At 48.8% G+C, this 21,400-nt stretch overlaps 1 protein-coding gene across 1 annotated transcript in view; it reads left to right on the top strand.

Moving 5' to 3' along the window:
• Scn11a (sodium voltage-gated channel alpha subunit 11) overlaps positions 1–21,400 on the top strand; it is a 71,076-nt gene that overhangs the window by 7,409 nt on the left and 42,267 nt on the right. The window contains exons 3-10 of the mRNA XM_051140166.1: positions 929–1,021; positions 3,081–3,209; positions 5,299–5,393; positions 8,843–9,016; positions 11,463–11,529; positions 13,849–13,990; positions 14,999–15,196; positions 16,053–16,226. Of these exons, the coding sequence (XP_050996123.1) occupies positions 929–1,021; positions 3,081–3,209; positions 5,299–5,393; positions 8,843–9,016; positions 11,463–11,529; positions 13,849–13,990; positions 14,999–15,196; positions 16,053–16,226 (1,072 nt within the window). The remainder of the gene's footprint in view (positions 1–928; positions 1,022–3,080; positions 3,210–5,298; positions 5,394–8,842; positions 9,017–11,462; positions 11,530–13,848; positions 13,991–14,998; positions 15,197–16,052; positions 16,227–21,400) is intronic.

Genomic DNA, 21,400 nt, shown 5'->3' with positions numbered 1-21,400 from the left:
ACACACACACACGCACGCATGCACGCACACACTCTCTCGCAAGGCTGAGCCTGCGTTCCCTCCTGGCAAAAACGGTGTAGTGAGAGAGGCCTCTGTCTCCTAGAGGGGATTGTGATGGCCATTCTGCTCCATCTCCCACACGAAGCCCAGTTCATAGACACACATGACCTTCCAGGCTCTTAAGGTGCAGCATTTGTGGCCTCCGATTTAAAGGATGGAGGCAGACGAGAAGATCATTAAGCATTCTGCATGTATGGGAGCTGGGGAGAGGCTAGGCAGTTTTGGACCCGTGAGAGGGAAGGCCGGTGTGGATCCATACACACAGGCACACTGCTGAGAGTGCCCGTGAGTGTTTGGGTTGGATCCCCAGAAATAGGGTCTGCGGTAGGGACTCCCACTGAGATGATTTAGTGGAAAAGGAAGACAGGAAGCAGACGGCAAAGGGGGAAAGGCCGAGCATGCGGCCAGAGGATTCAGTGGTGGGTGCTTGCTTAACCTGCAGGATGCTCTGGGGTTTCCATCTAGCACTGCCAGGGGATGGGATGAGGATGAGCCAGGCCAGGCTGCAGCTAAGTCAGCCCAGGCCCAACTCTGTGGGGAGTTCCTAGGTCACATGGCACCAGGGGTTCATGCCGCCCAGGCTGACTTCAGACTCTCTGTGACCCAAGGATGACACAGAACTACTGATGTTTATGTCTTCTCCTCCTTGGTGCTGGGATTTCAGAGTGAGCCACCAGAGGTGTGGAAGGGGAGAGTAGCTCTACCTAGGAGGAGGCTGCTGTTCAGAGGTGGGGCTAGCACTGAATCGCTTGCAGCCAACTCTCACTAAGAACAGATGCACCCACATGCGAGCAGCTCGAAGATGCCCATCACAACGGCAGTCTCCATCACCTCCTGTACCGTATGTGCCTTAATCGGTACCTCTCATGCTCTTTAGCATGTTCATCATCTGCACAGTGATCACCAACTGTATATTCATGGCTTGTTTTGTGGAAAGAAGACAAGTCTCTGATGTTTCTGAGTGAGTATTGTCCCCACATCTGCGTGCCCTAAAGCATTTTTTAAAAGCTAGCTGACTGAGCTGGGCATGTGGCTTTAGTTGGTAGAATGTTTGCCTGGCGTCAATGAAGCCCTTGGCTCCATCCCCGGCACTACACGAACTGAGCACGGCAGCGATGCGTGCTGTGGCCTCAGCAGTTGGGAGGTGAAGCTGGAGGGTCAGAGTTCAAGACCACCCTCAGACACATGCTGAAGTCAAGGCTAGCCTGCGCCTCAGCAAAACCCTCCTCCAAAACCCCTAGTATAAGAAACAACCAAAAGGTTTGCTTGAAAGAATGACTGTCTTAAGCTGGAGTTGAGCTGGGCGTGGAGATGGATCCCGCTTCCTCACCATAAATACTGGCAGAGTCAATTTTCTTCTTGTTGATTAAAAACAACAAGCCAATTGTCTTTAGAAGAACTAGAAATATTTGTAGCAAACAGCACACATAAACTTTTAATTATTTACTTGGGTAATTTCTTTCTTTCTTTCTTTTTTCTTTCTTTCTTTTCTTTTCTTTTCTTTTTTTTTTTTCTTTTTTTTTTTTTTGTGGTTTTTCGAGACAGAGTCTCTCTGTGTATATAGCCTTGGCTGTCCTGGACTTGCTTTGTAGACCAGGCTGGCCTTGAACTCACAGAGATCTGCCTGCCTTACTTCCCTTTGTTATGGGATTACAGGCGTGCGCTACCACATCTGGCTATGTTTTTGGTTCTTTCTTTTCTTTTCTTTTCTTTTTTTTAGATTTATTTATTTATTATTGTGTATACAGTGCTCTGCCTTCATGCACACCTGTAGGCCAGAAGAGGGCATCAGATCACATTATAGATGGTTGTGAGCCACCATGTGGTTGCTGGGAATTGAACTCAAGACCTTTGGAAGAGCAGCCAGTGCTCTTAACCTCTGAGCCATCTCCCCAGCCTGTAATTCTGTCACTCAGGAGGTGGAGCAGGATGGTCATAAATTGGGGAGAAGCCTGGACCACATAGTGAGACTATGTGTTTGAAAAAATGCATACATTTCACTGCAGCTAGAGAGAAGGTGGTAGAGAGAAGGGCATGCACTGCTTTTGATGAAGAGCCAGGTTCAGCTCCCAGCGCCCACATCAGACGGATCACAACTGCATATAGTCCTGCTCTAAGGGAGCTAGCGCCCTCTTCTGGTCTCTGAGTGCACCCGCGCTCATGTGCACATGCCCCCGCCCCCACATACACAGCTAAATAAAATAAAAGCAAACCTTTAAAAATACTTGTTTATATGGGGCATGACAGCACATGTCATCCCAGAACTTGGGAAATGAAACAGAAAAATTGTGAACTTGAGGCCAGTCTTGGTCACATAGTGGGATTACATTTTTAAAAATTAATATTTCTTTACACGTGGAATGGATGTTTCAGCTTTTTTTGTTTCGTTTTGTTTTGTTTTTTGGGTCAGGGTTTCTCTGTGTAACATCCCCTGACTGTCCTAGACTTGCTTTGTAGACCAGGCTGGCCTCAAACTCACAGATATCTGCCTGCCTCTGCCTCCCGAGTGCTGGGATTATAGGCGTGCGCCACCATGCTTGGCTTGTTTCAGCTTCCTTAACAGTCTTTATGTGGTACATCATTTTCTGTATTTTAATTTCAATTCTTATTTTTCTACATTTAGAGTACGTATTTTATTCTTATTTATGTTTTATGTATATGGGTGTTTTGCTTGCATGTGAATCTGTGGACCACATGGATGCCAGAGGAGGGCATTGGATTCCCAAAATTAAAATTACACATAGCTATCAGTCTCCATGTGGCTCCTTGGAACAGAACTATGGTCTTCTGGAAGAACACGCAGTTCTCTCAGTCACTGAGCCGTCTTTCCTCTGACACGCCTGTTCTAGTCCATCCTACCAATGCTGGGACCACAGGTCTGCACCACTAAGCATGATTTATGTGGCACTGGGGCTCAAACTCAGGGCAACCACCCTACCTGCCGAGCACATCCCCAGTGTGGCTCCTTTCTTTTCCCATCATTTATCACATCCCCTTTTTATGAATGATTTGTTTTGTAGATATATCTTCACTGGAATTTATATTTTAGAAGCTATAATTAAAATCTTGGCAAGAGGCTTCATCCTGGATGAGTTTTCCTTCCTCCGAGATCCGTGGAACTGGCTGGACTTCATTGTCATCGGAACAGCGTAAGACTGTTAAAAGATTTTTTATGGAAGATGCTTAGGGTGGGAAAGAAGTCCCTTTGCTTCCTTTGGGGATTCTGTGCAGATCGGCAGGACTAGCTGAGGTGGCCTGAGGTTGCCTGCATCTCTCAGTGTAGCACTGGCTGGTCCAGAGCAACACCAGGCAGCCACCCATCTCTCATGCTTTCAGCCACCCACTGACCAGCTGTGGCCTCTTACAAGCCAGGCTCTGTAAGTGCAGGGCTGTAAAACCAAAAGACAAAATAACAGCAAAGCATGGCCCTCACCACCACGAAGCTCTCAAGGCAGGAGAAAGAATGGGCTAGTAATGGTTACAGTATGGTTGTAACTATCTTACCAGGATGGGGCTGCACGTGCGTGGGTGTCAGGGCCTGTGAGGGAACCAAGGACTCTGGCAAGTATGTTTGGCTACTATGAGATCACAAAGGGTTTCCTTCCAGACATTTTCTAGTTTGGGCTTTTAATTTTAATTTTGGGTTGATTGCTGCATGTGGCATGAGGTCATTTCCCACTTGGGGCTTTTGTGTTAAAGTCCGCGGTCGTGTGTTTGTGTGTGTGTGTGTGTGTGTATGTGTGTGTGTGTGTGTGTGTGTGTGTGTTTAGGGAACAGTGGCAAGAGTCTGTATTGCTAAGATGGGGGCAATCTTACCAATCTTACCTGGTCTTAGAAACCAACCCAAGGACCTCATTCAGTCTGTATGTTAAGGGTAAGAGGTAGGAAGCTGTGAAGCATTTACGAAAGAGAATGCGATGTGTGTTTTTGTTTGTTTTGATCTTCTGAGACATGACTTTTATGTGCACGCACATATGTGTATGCATGTTATTTGTATGCATACACGTGTGTGCATATAGAAGCCAGAGATTGATGTCAGGAGCCATCCACATGCTCTTGCACCTTACTCCTTCAGGCAGGGCCTCTCAATCAAACCCAGAGCTCATTGATGTGGCTACTCTGCCTGGCCAGCTTGCTCTAGGATCCCTTGCCTCTGCCTTCTGGGGCTGGGATTACATTACATGAGTTCTGGAGGTCCAGACCCTGGACCTCATACTTGCAGGGAAAGCACTGTAAACACCGAGCCACCTCCCCAGACCTCCCACCCACCCAACTTTTTATAACACAGACTTCAGGTGGAGGCCAGAGGACAACGTCTAGGAGTCTGTTCTTGCCTTGTATGTTAAGGCAGGTCATATTCTTGCTGCGTAGCGTATTCCAGGCAAGCTGGTCTGGGAGCTTTTTCGTGATGCCTGTCTCTGTCTCCTGTGTGGCCACAGGAGTGTGGGGATCACAGATGTGTGCCGCTGCGTGTGGGGGTCTGGGCATTGAAGTCAGGTTGTCAGACTTGCATGGCTGGGACCTCTAACCACTGAGCCACATCCCCAACCCCCGTGTTCCATTTTGAACTAGTTGTGGATGACTCAAGGTGAGTGCTGAAGTCCTTCCTGATGGGAATAAACCCTGTTCTGACGCCTGGATGATGGAGTCAATAAACTAAATCAAGCCAGCCCGACAATGGTGCATCAACTGAAACGTTCGTGTCAGGCTTTGTGGTTAGCATTTTGCCAATATTTCCCCCCACCCCCACCCCACTCCCTTTTCAGTCACGGACATTATTAGAGGCAGGTGCTATTCTTCTCAGAGTTTTACATTTGAAGGTCATCACTTGCATGCTCTTGGCCACTCAAGATGGCGGTTCGGGGATGAAGAACATGGGTGCCAGGGCTCGGGGACTGCTCAGAGAAGGCTCGGGAATGGCTTGGGGCTAAATGCTTCCTGTGCAAGTATAAGGCTCCTAGGACTGATTCCGGCACCCACATGAAAGCATCTGGCTGTGCTGGCATGTGCCTGTAGCAACAGCTTTCGGGAGGCAGAGACAGAACGGTCCTTAAGGCTTCCCCACAAGCTAGTTCAGCCCAACTGGTAAGCCCTGGGTTCAGTGAGAGACCTTGTCTCAAATAAGTAAGGTGGGCAGCCATTGAAGACACCTGCCTCCAATCTCTGGCTTCCATGGAGATGTGTGATGTAGCCAAGACACTGAGCAACCGTGGGCTCTCCCTGTGTTTTGTCTCCTAGGATCGCAACTTTTTTTCCAGGTGCCAAAGTCAACCTTTCTGCTCTTCGTACCTTCCGAGTGTTCAGAGCTCTGAAAGCAATTTCTGTTGTCTCAGGTAAGCCACTGGCTCTTAGCTAAAATGTCCTCTGACATTAAAGCATTTTCATATGGGGCTGGAGAGATGGCGCCACAGTAAGGAGCTCTTACTGATTCCCCAGAGGAATTGGGTTTTGGGTGCTAAGCATCTCCATGGGTGGTTCACAGCCACCTATCCAGTTTGGCTATTTTGATGACACCACCAAAAACATGCATGGACAAATACCTCTATTGTGTGTTGAGCTCAGGTATACATATCCCTAGGAGTGGCATAGCAAGGTCATATGGTGGTTCTATTGACTTCAGGTATACATGTCCCTAGGAGTGGTACAGCAAGGCCATATGATGACTCTACATTTAGTTTTTTAAGATCCTCCATGTCCCAGGGGTCCCGCTCAAACTAAGGCACCAGCCAAGGACAATACAGGAGGTAAACTTTAAACCCCTTCCCAGATCTAGCCAATGGTCAGAATATTCTCCACAGTTGAGTGGAGAGTGTGATACGACTTTCTCACGTACTCTGGTGCCTCACATTTGGCCATGTCCCCTGGAGGGGGAGACCTGGTGGCATTCAGAGGAAGGACAGCAAGTAGCCAAGAAGAGACTTGATACCCTATGAGAATATACAGGGGGACGTAAATCCCCCTCAGGAACAGTCATAGGGGAGGGGAATAATGGGAAAATGGGGGGGGGAATGGGAGGATACAAGGGATGGGATAAACATTGAGATGTAACAAGAATAAATTAATAAAAAAAAGTATAAAAAAAAAAAAAGATCCTCCATGTCAATTTCCATAGTGTCTACAAAAATTTATATTCCTACAAACAATGGACAAGGATTTCTTCTCCCACCACATGGGTTCTTATCACTCCCTCTTGACACTTTCCCTCTCTCCTTCCTTTCCTTCTCCCTGTCCATGTCTTCTGTCCCTCCCTCCCTCCCCTCCTTCCCTTCCCTTTCCTTCCCCTCCCTCCCTCCCTCCCTCCCTTCCCCTCCCTCCCTCCCTCCCTCCCTTCCCTCCCCTCCTTCCCTTCCCTTTCCTTCCCCTCCCTCCCTCCCTTCCCCTCCCTCCGTCCCTCCCTTCCCTTCCCCTCCCTCCCTCCTTTCCCTCCCCTCCCTCCCTCCTTTCCCTCCCCTCCCTCCCTCCCTTCCCTCCCCTTCCTCCCTCCCTTTCCCCCAAGCCAGCACTCCTATTATCAGTGATCAGAAGCAAAGCCTCCAGCCAGTGAGTCATGCACTGGCACACTCATCCCCTCAGGAAAGTTTTTGTCTCTCTGTGAACTTTCAACCTGCATTTTCCTTACGGCTGAGGATGCTGAGCATTCCCTGACACACGAACTGGCCACTTTGTGCTCTTTCTCAAGCAGGAGGAACCAGTCACATCCAAAAGAACCCAGCATGCGTTACTGCTCTGAGGTGGCAGTTGTAGGCACTAGGTTTCTTTTTAATTCCCTGGACCATTAACGCAATTGGAATTCAGACACACACGGCCATCACCGAATGCACTTTTCACGCTGATGTGCTAAGGAACGTGATTTTCTTTTTAAAGTTTGTTTTGACAAACAACTTGAAATGTTCTCACTTTTTCTTCTGTTTAAGACTGTATGGCCAGGCAGGTGGTGCGTGTCTTTAATCCCAGCCAGTACTTGGGAGGCAGAGGCAGGCGGATCACTGAGAGTTCAAGGCCAGCCTGATCTACCAAGATAGTCCAGGACAGCCAGAGCTATTACACAGAGAAAAACAAAAAATAAACAAACAAACAAAAAAGACTGTATTGGGTATCAGGTGATGGCAACACCCCCCCTCCCCACACACCCCCACACCAAACAAGGAAGAAAATAAATCTGAAGTTTGATTGCTTTTTCATTGTTAAAAAATAAAAACCAACCAAAAAAACCAAAACATAATCTATCTTCTATTTCAGTCACTAGAGCTAATAAAGTGGCATAAGGAAAAAAAAAAAAAAAGACTGTCAAATCAGTCTTAGTTTAAAAGTATGATTTGAAAAACTAAAATGCATTTAATTTAATGTAAAAATGTTCCTTATTTTAGGACAGTGGGTTCTACACATAGAAACCATGACTCCAATAATAAACAAACAAATATTTCTTGCATTTGTTGAATTAATTTGCTCACTTACTCATGGATGCTTTTATTAGGGCTTAATTTTGTGAGTTTCTGCATCTTCTCCAGCCTGTTCCTCTGTCAGCTGGGCAGTGGGCAGAATCTGTTCCCTGCTTTGCAGGCTGCTCCTTTGCTGTCATTCCTGACCCTTTGCTTATCAGGAATTGTTTCTCCCTCCATCCCTCCCTTTTTCTCTGACAGGTTCAGAAACTCAGCTCTCTCAGTAAGGTCGGTCTCTGAATGTATTTGTGCGGAAGGTCAAGTCCGGTTTTGAGCCCGTCTTTGTGGACCTCCACTTTCCCAAGCTTCCTTGTTTAAGGCATAGACATTCCTTATCTGATGTTTGTCTTTAATGCATTTGTCAAAAAATGAGGTGGCCGTGCCCGTGTGGTGTTATTTCCTGGCCCCGTATTCTGTCGTCCTGGTGACCGTGCCTCCTCTGGTGGCCTTTGTTACTATGGCCCTGCCATGTAACTTGAGATCGAGTACAGTGACTGGACAGATAGCACTGCTCTCTCCACACAGGGCTGATTGCGTTGGCTGTTGGGGTCTTTGGTGCTAGAGTGGGAAGGTTCAGCTGCGTCACGTTTATAGCCTGAAGTCTGCAGGCAGCTCAGAAAGGAAGGGAACCTCTAAACGCTACAAATCAGGGCTTTTCCTGTCCTTTGGAGACCTGATCTGAAACACTTGCTAGGGCATCTCAAGATAATCCCGTCTGTATGCATGGTGTCTGTGCCGCATGTGCCGCACGTGCTCAGTAATATTTCTCCAGTGACTTGGTGGATGGAAAGGAAAGTGCCTCATCGTAACTGACAATCTAAGACACCCCTCTGGGATAGTCCCATTATGTAGACTTAGACCTCACCCCCCACCCCAGCCTGAGCCTCTGCTCCCACAGCACGCCTATGCCTTATAACACTCCCTGTACCTTGACAGTGGCCAGTAACTACTAAATGAGAAATGCAAGTCTGTATCATTCTCTGATGTGGGCTTCCTGTGAGCCCCTGCTGTGGAGGTGTCTTCACAGCCAGCCCCAAGAGAGACTCCCACATCTGTCTGACGGGATTCCCCTCAGAGTCTGCTCACTGACTCCTCAGAGCATCCCCGAGTCAGGCAGGCAAAGGGCAGGGCTGAAGACCTAGGGCTCCCCGCTCTGACGATGGCATCTAAGGTTAGGAACTCAAGGCATTAGAGCCTTAAGCAGGTCCATGCTCAATGTTCAGCCTGCAGCTGAAAGGCTCCCAGATCACCACCCCCGCCCCCCCGGTCATCCCTCCTTGGCCCTTGCCTATGTCTGGTCAGGGGCTGAGGGACGTTTCTCCCAAAATATATCGTCCCCTCAGGTCTGAAGGTCATTGTTGGGGCTCTGCTGCGCTCTGTGAAGAAGCTGGTGGATGTGATGGTCCTCACTCTCTTTTGCCTCAGCATCTTTGCCCTGGTTGGCCAGCAGCTCTTCATGGGAACTCTGAACCAGAAATGTGTTAAGCAAAACTGTGGCCCTAACCCTACATCCAACAGTGAGTCCCCGCCATTTATGCTTTGGTTTGTGAGTGGCTGACTACCATCGACTACCCACTCCTACTGTCTGACTGCTCTGTCCTTGGGAGAAAGGCCAGACTGTCTAGCCTGGGGTTCAGAGACGTGTGCCCATGCATGTACACACATGTGCGAGCATGTGCACAGGCATATGCTCACACACACACATACATGCACACACACATGCACACATGTTCATACACACATATATGCACACACAAACGCACACACATGCACGAACATATTCTCTCTCTCTTTCTCTCTCACACACACACACACACACACACACACACACACACACACACACGCTCATGCACACACAATGCACAGAACCATTTCATTCTTTGAGCTTCTCTGGAGAAGGCAAGTCTCAAAGGCTGCACCCTTCTCTGCCATTTAGATCTCAGCCCACTGATTTGTCATAGTTTCCAGGGTGAGTTCAGAATGCCTGGATTTGGCCCAAGAGAAGCAGAAATTGTTGAGATTCCTCCCTCCTTCCAAATATTATTGTTATTTCAAATGCTAATGTCAATGCTTTTTCTGTGCCCACCTTCCCTGCCTGCCCTGAGCTCTAACGTACTCCTTTGTGGTGAGTCCTGAACCTCTGCATGTCTTCATGTCAGTCATAGCTGAGTCTTGCCCAGCTTCTCCAGGGACTGGCCTCTGGTGCACCTGAGCAGATGTGGTGATGGCCTCTGGTGCACCTGAGCGGATGTGGTGATGGCCTCTGGTGCACCTGGGCTGATGTGGTGATGGCCTCTGGTGCACCTGAGTGGATGTGGTGATGGCCTCTGGTGCACCTGAGTGGATGTGGTGATGGCCTCTGGTGCACCTGGGCTGACGTGGTGATGGCCTCTGGTGCACCTGGGCTGACGTGGTGATGGCCTCTGGTGCACCTGGGCTACGTGATGCCTCTGGTGCACCTGGGCTGATGTGGTGATGCCTCTGGTGCACCTGGGCTGATGTGGTGATGGCCTCTGGTGCACCTGGGCTGATGTGTGATGGCCTCTGGTGCACCTGGGCTGATGTGGTGATGGCCTCTGGTGCACCTGCTGATGTGGTGATGCTGGTGACCTGGTGGGTGATGGCCTCTGGTGCACCTGGGCTGATGTGGCGATGGCCTCTGGTGCTCCTGGGCTGATGTGATGGCCTGTGGTGCTCCTGGGCTGATGTGATGATGGCCTCTGGTGCACCTGGGCTGATGTGGTGATGGCCTCTGGTGCTCCTGGGCTGATGTGGTGATGGCCTCTGGTGCACCTGAGCAGATGTGATGATGGCATCTGGTGCACCTGGGCTGATGTGGTGATGGCCTCTGGTGCACCTGGGCTGATGTGGTGATGGCCTCTGGTGCACCTGGGCTGATGTGGTGATGGCCTCTGGTGCACCTGGGCTGATGTGGTGATGGCCTCTGGTGCACCTGGGCTGATGTGGTGATGGCCTCTGGTGCACCTGAGCAGATGTGATGATGGCCTTTGGTGCACCTGGGCTGATGTGGTGATGGCCTCTGGTGCTCCTGGGCTGATGTGGTGATGGCCTCTGGTGCACCTGAGCAGATGTGATGATGGCCTTTGGTGCACCTGGGCTGATGTGGTGATGGCCTCTGTGCTCCTGGGCTGATGTGGCGATGGCCTCTGGTGCACCTGAGCAGATGTGATGATGGCCTCTGGTGCACCTGGGCTGATGTGGTGATGGCCTCTGGTGCACCTGGGCTGATGTGGTGATGGCCTCTGGTGCACCTGGGCTGATGTGGTGATGGCCTCTGGTGCACCTGGGCTGATGTGGTGATGGCCTCTGGTGCTCCTGGGCTGATGTGGCGATGGCCTCTGGTGCACCTGAGCAGATGTGATGATGGCCTCTGGTGCACCTGGGCTGATGTGGTGATGGCCTCTGGTGCACCTGGGCTGATGTGATGGCCTGTGGTGCACCTGGGCTGATGTGGCGATGGCCTCTGGTGCTCCTGGGCTGATGTGATGGCCTGTGGTGCACCTGGGCTGATGTGGTGATGGCCTCTGGTGCTCCTGGGCTGATGTGGTGATGGCCTCTGGTGCTCCTGGGCTGATGTGGTGATGGCCTCTGGTGCACCTGGGCTGATGTGGTGATGGCCTCTGGTGCACCTGGGCTGATGTGGTGATGGCCTCTGGTGCACCTGAGCAGATGTGATGATGGCCTCTGGTGCTCCTGGGCTGATGTGATGATGGCCTCTGGTGCACCTGGGCTGATGTGGTGATGGCCATGGTCCACCATCCTTTTTCTCCTGCCTCTTTCCTTTCCTTCTGTTCTCTCTAAGGCTCCGCTCTTCTCTGGATGCTCACACTGATCACTCTGGGGTTTGAAAACAAGCTGCTTGAAAAGTAGTCTGCCATATTTTCTATTCTTTTTCATGTTAGTCTTTTGTTTTTACCTGAATCTATGACTTTCTTCTCTTAGCGGATTGCTTTGTAAAGGAAAAGGAAAGTGAAGACTTCATAATGTGTGGCACCTGGCTCGGCAGGAGGTAGGTGTGCTAGACGGTGTTCCTCCCGCGTCAACCACCCAGGAGCTTTTGGAATACGTGTGAATAGTTTTCACGCGATGACTAGAGCAGTGATGCGAGTCCCCAGTGCTGAGTCTCCTGTGTCTAAGCAGGCTTACTTAGTTGCATTTCTGTGTGAGTACCATGTGCATGCAGTACATATAGAGGCCAGAAGAGGGCGTCAGATCCCCTGGGGATGCAGTTGCAGGTGGGTGTGTGTTGCCATGTGGGTGCTGGGAATGGAAGCTTGCTTCTCTGGAAGAGCAGACCATGAATGCTCTTACCTCTATCTTTCCAGACTCCCTACTTTTGCTTTTTTTTTTTTTTTAAAGATTTATTTATTATGTATACAGTATTCTGCCTGCACATATGCCTGCCCACCAGAATAGGGCACCAGATCTCATGATAGATGTTTGTGAGCCACCATGTGGTTGCTGGGAATTTAACTCAGGACCTTTGGAAGAACAGCCAGTGCTCTTAATCTCTGAGCCATCTCTCCAGTCCCCATACTTTTGCTTTTAAAGACAAAGTCTCATCACACACCCCTCAAACTTAGGATCCTCCTGCCTCAGCCTCTCAAACGGCTAGGACTACAGGCATGTGCTGCCATTCCTGGCTTACATAAGCTTAGATTTGTGTTATTTGAATGAAAATTATTTCCTAGCCAGGAGGTGCTGGCGCACACCTTTAATCTCAGCACTCCGGAGGCAGAGGCACGAGGATCTGAGTTCTTGGCCAGCCTTATCTACGTAACAAGTTCCAAGACAGCCAGGACTACACTGAAAGACCCTGTCTCAGGAAAACAAACAAACAAACAAACAAACAAACTACAAGAAACCTTGTCTTGAAAAACCAACCAAACAAACAAAAATCCCCCAAAACAAAACAGAAAAAAATTATTTCCAAGTGTTGGTAGCAGGTTTCCCCTCCAAGTTATGTGAAATTTGTATCTCACAAAAAATATATAGAAAAATCAATGATGTTTCAAATTTATGGAATGGATCGTAAAATCTTTCAAATGTAATGGAGTAGTTAAATAAATAATAGGACTATAAGACACAAGAAGAAGCAGCTCCTTGTTTCATCATAGAATAAGCTATATTTATCCACAAGAAAGCAGGCAATATTCTTTTGTGAGAAAGCGACACAAGAGTGGTTAAGATATACTCCCATGGGTTTATTATGATAGATGCATATGGATAAATAAATAAATAAATGTGTGTTTCTCTCTCCTTGGAAAACTGAAAGCTTATAAATCTAATTATTAACTGGTACCTGCAGTAAATAGGACCAAGGGACTCAGGAGAGAGACTTGCTAACTATTATGTATACTTTTTTAAGCTACAAAATGTTTATTTTAAATTATGCAAATCATCCGTGTCCCAAAGTTCGTTCTTTTTTGTTCTTTACTCTAATTTCATTTTCGTTTTCCAATTTATCTTATTATTCTTTGACAGTTCCATACATGTGTGTAATGAACTTTAGTGATATTCCCCATGTCCTCCTTATCCCGCTCCTTCTAAAACCTGTCTTCTTTCCAACATGTCCCCCTCCTACCGTGTGTGTGTCAGTGTGTGTGTGTGTGTGTCTGTGTCAGTGTGTGTGTGCATGTGTGTGCATGTGTGTGTCTGTGTCATTGTGTGTCTGTGTCAGTGTGTGTGTCTGTGTGCATGTGTGTGTCTGTGTGTGTCTGTGTCAGTGTGTGTCTGTGTCAGTGTGTGTGTCTGTGTGCATGTGTGTCTGTGTCAGTATGGGTGTGTGCATCTGTGTCTGTGTGTGTGCGTCTGTGTCTGTGTGTCTGTGTGCATGTCTGTGTGTGCGTGTGCATGTGCATGTGTGTGTGTGTGTGTAGAGTTGCTTACATGAACACATGTAGGAGGTTACTTACTGGATCACTGGCAGCTTACAAGTGGCTAGACCACGGAAGAAAGGGACACCCCTTCCTCAGCAACCACTAGCTGCCAATAGTCACTCACGGGGAGGGCGGGGCCTCACAAACTCTTCCTATTTCCATGATGGGATGACAGGTCCCACCTTGTGCACAGCTGTGCTGGTACCCCGCTCCCATGACGTGGGTTTTATGCTGCTATTATGTATTGTGTCTGTCTTTGAAAGGCTGGCTAGTATGACTTCTTTTCATCAACCCACTGGAAGGGCCAATGAGATTCCTACGAGGGGACATGAGGGAGGCTCAGTAGGCAGGGGCCTGGTGAGATGGCCACCCTTCCTCGCGTTTCCTTGAGGGGAGTCAGGCTGCGGGAAATATAATCTCTTCTCAATTCTCTTGTTTCCAATGTCTAGCTCCTGCCCCAATGGTTCTACATGCAATAGAACCACATTTAACCCAGACTATAATTACACCAAGTTTGACAACTTTGCCTGGTCTTTTCTCGCCATGTTCCGAGTTATGACTCAAGACTCCTGGGAGAAGCTGTATCGACAGGTTCCTCTTTCATTACATTCTTTCTTCCCTCCTTACTCCACCCTGAGCTCCCCCTGCAGTACCAACCCACTGTCATTTGTTTAAACCTACCCTCCAGCTCCTACTTGACATCCATAGCTTATCCATAATGACCGTGCAATCGAATTCTGCTTCAGAAACTGTTAGAAACCCCAAGACAATGAAACAAGATGCCTGAAAAAATGAGCACAAACAAATCTCTTTCTACATGCACTCCCCCTGCCTGTGTACCCGCCTGCAGCACACACTCTCTTTTCCTTCTGCCTTTTCTATTTTGAAAACCTGCAAACATCACTAAGTGACTGACTGATGGACAGTATAGAGCGTAAGGTCCAGGAGATTGGCCTTTCTATGAAGAGAGGACATCAGGAGTTACTGTGTGACTCGAGGCTGAAAGGGGTGCCCAGACTTTTGGCTTTTTTGGATCACAGTGGACCAAGAGGAATTATCACGGGCCATACATAGGTGTTCAAATGTGCTTGCAGGTTGCAAGATCACACATGATTTTTTTTGTTTTGTTTTGTTGTTGTTGTTGTTTTTGCATGACATTGCAGCAGGACTTTGTCATCCATAAAGTTCACTCTTAAAACCCGTGCAGTCAGGGCTGGAAAGATAGCTCCACGGTTAAGAGCACTTGCTCTTCTTGGGTTCAGATTACAGCAGTCGTGTTGTACAACTCACAAGTGCCCATCACTCCAGCCCTAGGAGACCTGACGTTCATTTCTGGCTACACACACATTGCACACTCCCTCACAGACATACACATAAAGATAAATAAATCTTTTTAAAAGGACCATATGACTGAGTTATAAAGCATTGCAAAATACCTCACATTTCAAGTAGGTTCACAATTTTGTATTAGCTACCACGGGCTGGTGGTTAGACACTCCTGCTAGAGACCTGGATGTCTGGGACAGTGTCAGTTTGCTGGTGTCAGCTTGCTGGGCTATAGAAGATGTAGCAGGTACAGGCTGTGCTCTGCTCTCACAGATCCTCCGGACCTCTGGGACCTACTTTGTCTTCTTCTTCGTGGTGGTCATCTTCCTGGGCTCTTTCTACCTGCTTAACCTAACCCTGGCCGTCGTCACCATGGCTTATGAAGAGCAGAACAGGAATGTAGCTGCAGAGACAGAGGCCAAGGAAAAGATGTTTCTGGAAGCCCAACAGCTGTTAAGGGAGGAGAAGGAGGTGAGGCTGAGACAGGAGGACCCGCCCTAGGGGCAGTGTGATGAAGGCTGCCTCTGGGGGCCAGGGCTCCTCGGCCCTTTCGTGTCCTGTGTTTTCCTGAGAATCTGGTCCCTATGCGGGCTGCCTCTGCTGCTGTTAATTCTCACACTGGTCTGGACACAGGGTTCTTGAGAATGTGGTCTCAGTGCTTTTTGAATGCTGGAAACCTGTACAGTCTAGAACATGCACCAAAGTACTAGCCACAGAATGTAGCTCATTTATGTACAGATTTAGGCTCCAGTTGCAAAGTTTCCCTTGCAAATTCGTAGGTGTGCTTCTTCAGAACCTTTGCATGGCGGAGGGCCGGGCCGCCACTACATGAGGCAGGCTTGTTTCTCCCTTCCTGGAATCCCATCACAGCTACAGGCCATCACAAGACGTCCCCGGCATCTTATAGCCTCTGCTCCAATCCTAAGATTCTCAGGGTAGGAACCATAGTTTCACCCTCTGCTAATCTTTGCGGGCTACAGATTGTCCGAGGGAAGCCTATCGTAAGCCCTTAGTGTCCTTAGGCGTAAGTGTCTACAGAGTCCTTAGCTTTTTCTAGGTGTTGTGCTAAGGGTTAGCCACGGGGAAACGTGCAAGAGTTAATCCTGCCTTTGGCAACTGGGAGGCTTGTGAAAAAGCAAGCCACTCCCTGGGTAAAGGACAGCCTAGCAAAGAGCGATCTAAAGGCTTCAGTGTGTATGACGGGAGAGAGAACAGCTTCCTGAGGCTGAGGTCATCTACATGTTCAGGGGCAGGTGAGGCTGAGGGCATCTACGTGTTCAGGGGCAGGTATAATCTATTCATTAATTGTTTCTGTTCTCTCTCAAAGGCTCTGGTTGCCATGGGAATCCACAGAAATTCCCTTAATTCCCTTCAAGCATCGGCCTTTTCCCCGAAGAAGAGAAAGTTCTTTGGAAGTAAGACAAGAAAATCCTTCTTTACCAGAGGGTCTAAAAAGGACCCAGCGTCAGTATCAGACTCAGATGATGAGTCCTCGAGAAACGTAAGTCCGCTCCCAGGGGTCAGCAGTACTGTTTCGATTGAAAGAAGAAATAAAAAGCAAAGGACAGGGCATGGCTGCTCCTAGGTGTGGTGGAGGAGGATGAGGTTTATTGTAGATCTATGTGAGAGCACAGCCAGAGACAGACACATGTGGGCGAGCCCAGAGTGGACATGACCCTGAACCAGATCAGGAGAGGGGAAGCCAAGAACAGCAGCCAAAGGTAAAAAGGAGCAGAAGAGGGGCAGGTAAGCAAAAATGTCTGGATTATATAGGGAAGAGCCTGTGGGGGAAGGGCAGCCCAGCCCCTGGGCAGTAGTGTCCAGGATAGAGGGTGGGGTATGCCAGCCATACCCTGTAACAGGTAGGGGCTGAGGGATATTGGGAGAACCTGGAGGCCAGGTCTGCTTTGCTATGTTAAACAGGCACCTCAGCAGCTTGTCCTGGCTTTGACACTTAACACTAGTGTGCATCCAGGAGCGGGGATCTGCGGCAGTGTGAGGAAACCATTCCTCTCTTCACTTGCTCATTTCTCCATACGTGCATTTGTGCATACTCTCTCATCCATGCAGTGATTCCAGCACACGATTATGAACATCTGCGTGAACAGTTACAGTGTATGTTGTGTGAGTTATATTCTTTGTCACTGTGACAAAATTCCCAATGGAGCAACTTCGGGGACTAAAGACTTACTTGGGCCCACAGTTTTAGGGATGTTTCTGTCCATCCTGGCAGGGAAGCCACAACTTCAAGATTGGCTCTGACTGGGTTAGCTGGGGAGTGAGGCAGCATGGGAGACTGGCCATACTGTGGCAAATGACCTAGAAGCAGAGAGTTGGGACAAGGGGTATGACCTTCAAAGCCTATAGTGGCCTGTGTCAACCAGCAAGGCACAGTGTTGAAGAGGACCCATAACATTCCACACATAGGACCAGCATCTGGGCATGAAGTCTTCAAGTGCACGAGCCAGCGGGGTATTAGATTTCTGAGACAACATAAAAGGACAGAAGGCAGGAAGGGACTATGTCTGTCCTTCAGGCAGGACTGTGTTTATTAGCACACACAGCGAGGGAGCCTCCCATCTGCAGGGAGTTGAAGGGTCTTCTTGGGGAAAAGCTGGCTGTGACCCTACAGGGGTAGGAGACGATGGAGCCTGAGGAGGAGGGAAATGCTCCTCTAGCCTTAGCGCGGGCCATGGGTCTCTCCTGCAGCGTCTTCTTCCTGAAACCGCTTGCCCAAGGTGAGGCAGATGATCCTGGAGATGAGCCATCTCCACAGACATTTCTTTCTGTGCTCACTGATGAGGCTGAGGCAAAGTCACCTGTGGCCTCATAGGAATGAGGCACCCTACCATTCCACACCCTAAAAAAGGATAGCTAGAGGTAGGGTGCGAGGACGTCAAAAGAAGTGGGAAACAGGGCTCGTTGCTAGGAGGGCTAGTTCCAGGTCTGTTAAGGAGAGTCCTCTGGTCACTTAGCAGGAGAGTTTTGACTTGATTGGCTCTGATGGATCGTGTGGTTGCTGCCGAGCATTCCTGGAGAACGCCAAAGCTAATCATTAGACGATTGTGAACAGATGATTTTGTTACAGAGGAAAACAGAGATGGCCCAGGGAGGTTAGGGAGAGGGAGGAATACAGATGGAAGAGACAGAGTAAGCTGGTGAGGTTGAGTGGGTCTAGAGTTGGCTCAGGGCGATGGTGACTGGTCCCTCAGCCAGGACCTCTGCGCCACGGTGAGAGCCAGTGAAGGAGAGATAAACCTGTTTTTTAGGATCCCAAGTGTGGGATCAGAACGGTCTTGTGAGAGAACAGGTGATGTTAATCCACTGGAAGACCAACCACCAACCACCTCCTGTGGGAGCTTGATTGTTGCCAGCTGAAAAGATCCTGTGAACAGACTCTGGGAGGAGATATGTAAATGAGCCCAGACCTGGAGGCGGGGCTTTTGGGAGACTTCAGATAGTTTTGGCTGTTAGTCACTCCACTTTGGGATGCTCCTAGAGAGAACCGCTCAAGGGAAGGCTTTGGGGCTCCAGCTTCTGCTGAGGTTCCAGGTTCTGGTTACTCCAGGTTCCAGCAGAAGAAATCCTGCTGATTACGTCAAGAGAATCATTCCTTGGAACTGATATCCTTACGGTTTTGTTATTGTGTTCCTTAATCCTCTTTTCCTATGGTTTTGGTTATAAGTGATGTATACTTGGTTAATAAGTTGTAATAAAATATATTGGTTAAAAAAATTGAACCTACAAGCCAGCACAAGCAACAGGGAGCTGCAGAGCATCACAGGAGGGGAGCAGGAGGAAACTGAGGACTAGTGTTAAGAGTTGCTTCTGGCCAGGGCCAAGGGAGAGAGGTCCCTGCAGCCAGAGTTTCTCCACAGTGTCTGAAAGGTACTTTTCCAGATGCGTCAGGAGCAGAAAGAGCTCTTGTAGGGTGAGAGCCACTCAGAGAGCTTGCACGGAACAGTTTGTTTGGGTATAGGCGAAGTTCAGTAAGTCAAACGTTTTAAAGACAGGGTTAAAAAAAAAAAATGTAAGTATGGAGATAAAAAGGAAGGAAGTGATCAAAGGGAGGAGCCAGAGTGGGAGGGAACCAGAAGCTTACACAGAGGGGGAGTGTGTGGCTGACTTCCTGTCTGGTCCCTGTGCCGCAGCAGGGGGTGGGGGGTGGGGCACCCCATCTCATCCAGTTAGGATTTGTTCGTGGGAAACAGCATTGCTCATGGAGGAGGGCACAGAACACATCCCAGCAGCAGTCAGATCGCGTCCAATTGGCTCTGAAGGATGTGAAGCTGGGAACATGTGGGGTAGTTGAGACAGAGGTGACCTGATAAAAAAGAGGGTCCCAGTCCTGCTGTCTAAGTTCTGGGTCCTGAAAGCAATGCTGAGAGTGACAAGAGTGGGGCGAGTTGGGTGTCCCACTAGAGTCCCTTCAGAGACACTTGAACTGCTTCCAGTGGCTTGGGGGTACCGAGCTCTCCTGACTGCTTCACAGTGACAGGACTCCCAGCACTGGGGCGGAGGAAGCAGATGAATCTCTGAGTTTGAGGTCAGCCTTGTCCACAGAGCACGTTCTAGGATAGCGAGGGCTATGCAGAGAAACCCTGTCTCAAAAAACTGAATAGAAAAAACAAAACAAAACAAAACACCACGAAACAAATCATTGTAACCCCTATGATGTAGTTTACCTCTTAGCAGCACACAATGCCGTTTCCTGAGCTGTTCTGTTGTCCTCCTCCTCCCTGTCACAGAGTCACAAAAAGAGGCTTTGAGGAAACTTTTAGGCAAAACATGCTTGAGTCTAAAGTGGATAGGCCAAGTGCCATCTCTAGAGCCAGCTTTTCAGTGAATTAAAACACGTGACAGTTTTCTATTCTCAAAAGACATTTGAATCTTTGTCAGACTGACCCCCGTGATCTACGTATCCATAACTAGTCTGTGTGTGTCTGCAGGTGGAGGGAGGCAACGTGAAAATCTTATGAAGACACTAAGTTGCCAATTATAAAAGTACCTGTAGCTCAGAGGACATTGAACAGAAAACTATGAAAATACAAGCCAAAGTGTCCAGCCTTGGTGGAGCTGAAACAAAGGAGTTCATAGACGTAAGAAAAAGGAGTGGCAGGGACGGGAGGACTTAAGTCAGTTACAGGAAGCAGGCCCAGAGACCCAGTAGAAATGTCTGGCTTTCAGGCCCCAGCATAGTGGGAGCTGAGTGGCTGGGACGAGAAGGGTTAAGATGAGCTGAGAGTTATAGGGAGGAGGACCCTGGACCAAATCCATCCCACTTTTCCACATTACCTACATCAGTTTAGATATTAAAATAGAAAGTTCTGAACTTGGGCTGGCAATGGCCATTGTCCAGTGTATATTGAGGCCAGGTTGGGACAAGACTGAACAAGGGAGACTGCTCTGAGGTCTGCCAAACGAAACTCTTAGATTAGTCACAGATGGGAGAAGGGTGTGTCCTTTGGCACAGACAGTTTGAAAAGGGCACCACTGGCTCACTCTGAAGTAAAGCAAAGGCAGTAGATGGCACATAGGTTGCCTGAGCAGTTGGACCTGGCAGAGAGGAGTGGTGTGTGTGTGTGTGCGCGCGTGCGTGTGCGCGCGTGGAAAGGAAGGAGTCCAGCAAAGCATGTTACATAGCTGCTGCCACCTATGGTTGGCACCCCATGAGATTGAACCCCATATCAATCCATCATTGGTTACAGACTGCTAGGGACTGTGATCATACATAATTTTGCTGGGATTTTTACTTGTTGTGTAATGGGATGGAGGAGTTTGGGGCTACCAGAGGAGATGCTTGAGGTAAGACCCTAAGACCTATGCATAGGGCAACCAACAGCATCTGTTTGGTACAAATCTACCTAGGAGTGAATGGAGTTGGATAGTAGTGAATTACTAGCAAATCAGAAAAGATTCCCAGGAGGGCAGTGTCTAAGCCCGGTGGGAGTCACCAGGCCAAAGGAAGAGAGGGAACTGGCAGTGGAGAGAGCAACAGGTGCCAAGGCCTGGGACAGGAGAACACAGAGCACAAAAGAATGTATGTGTGTGTGTGTGCACGTGTGTATGTGACTGTGAGTGGGTTTGTGTTTGTGTGGGCATGTGTTTGTATGCATGTATGTGCGTGTGTGTGTGTGTGTGTGTGTGTGTGTGTGTGTGTTTGGGGGAATGGTAAGCAAGAGCTTGTATTGGCAAGATGGGGCAATCACAGAAGGTCTTAAAAATCAAGCCAATGCATTCACTCAGTCTATATGCCAATGATAAGAGGTAGGAAGCTCTGAAGGGTTAAACCAAGAGAACAAATTGTGCGGTTTTGTTTTGTTTTGTTTTTTGAGACAGGGTCTGACTATGTAGCCCTGGCTGTCCTGGCGCTTACTCTATAGACCAGGCTGGCCTAAAACTCACATCGATCGGCCTGCCTCTGCCTCCCGAGTGTTGGGGTTAAAGATATGTCCCTCCAGACACAACTGCAAATGTGTGTTTTACAATCCTGGATGTAGGTTGATAAAAAAGCAACTGTGATTCTGCATTTTTGAAATTTACTGCTTGATATTGGAATACAATCTTTCCCCGCCCCCCACCCCCCCCCCCCTGTTTTTTGAGGCAGGGTTTCTTCTCTGTGTAGCCTTGCCTGTCCTGGACTCACTTTGTAGACCAGGCTGGCCTCGGACTCAC

This window comes from Acomys russatus, chromosome 32 (genome assembly GCF_903995435.1).
Source record: "Acomys russatus chromosome 32, mAcoRus1.1, whole genome shotgun sequence".
NCBI lineage: Eukaryota > Metazoa > Chordata > Mammalia > Rodentia > Muridae > Acomys > Acomys russatus.
Note: the sequence above shows the minus strand (reverse complement) of the source record. Positions and strands in the feature narration are given on the sequence as shown.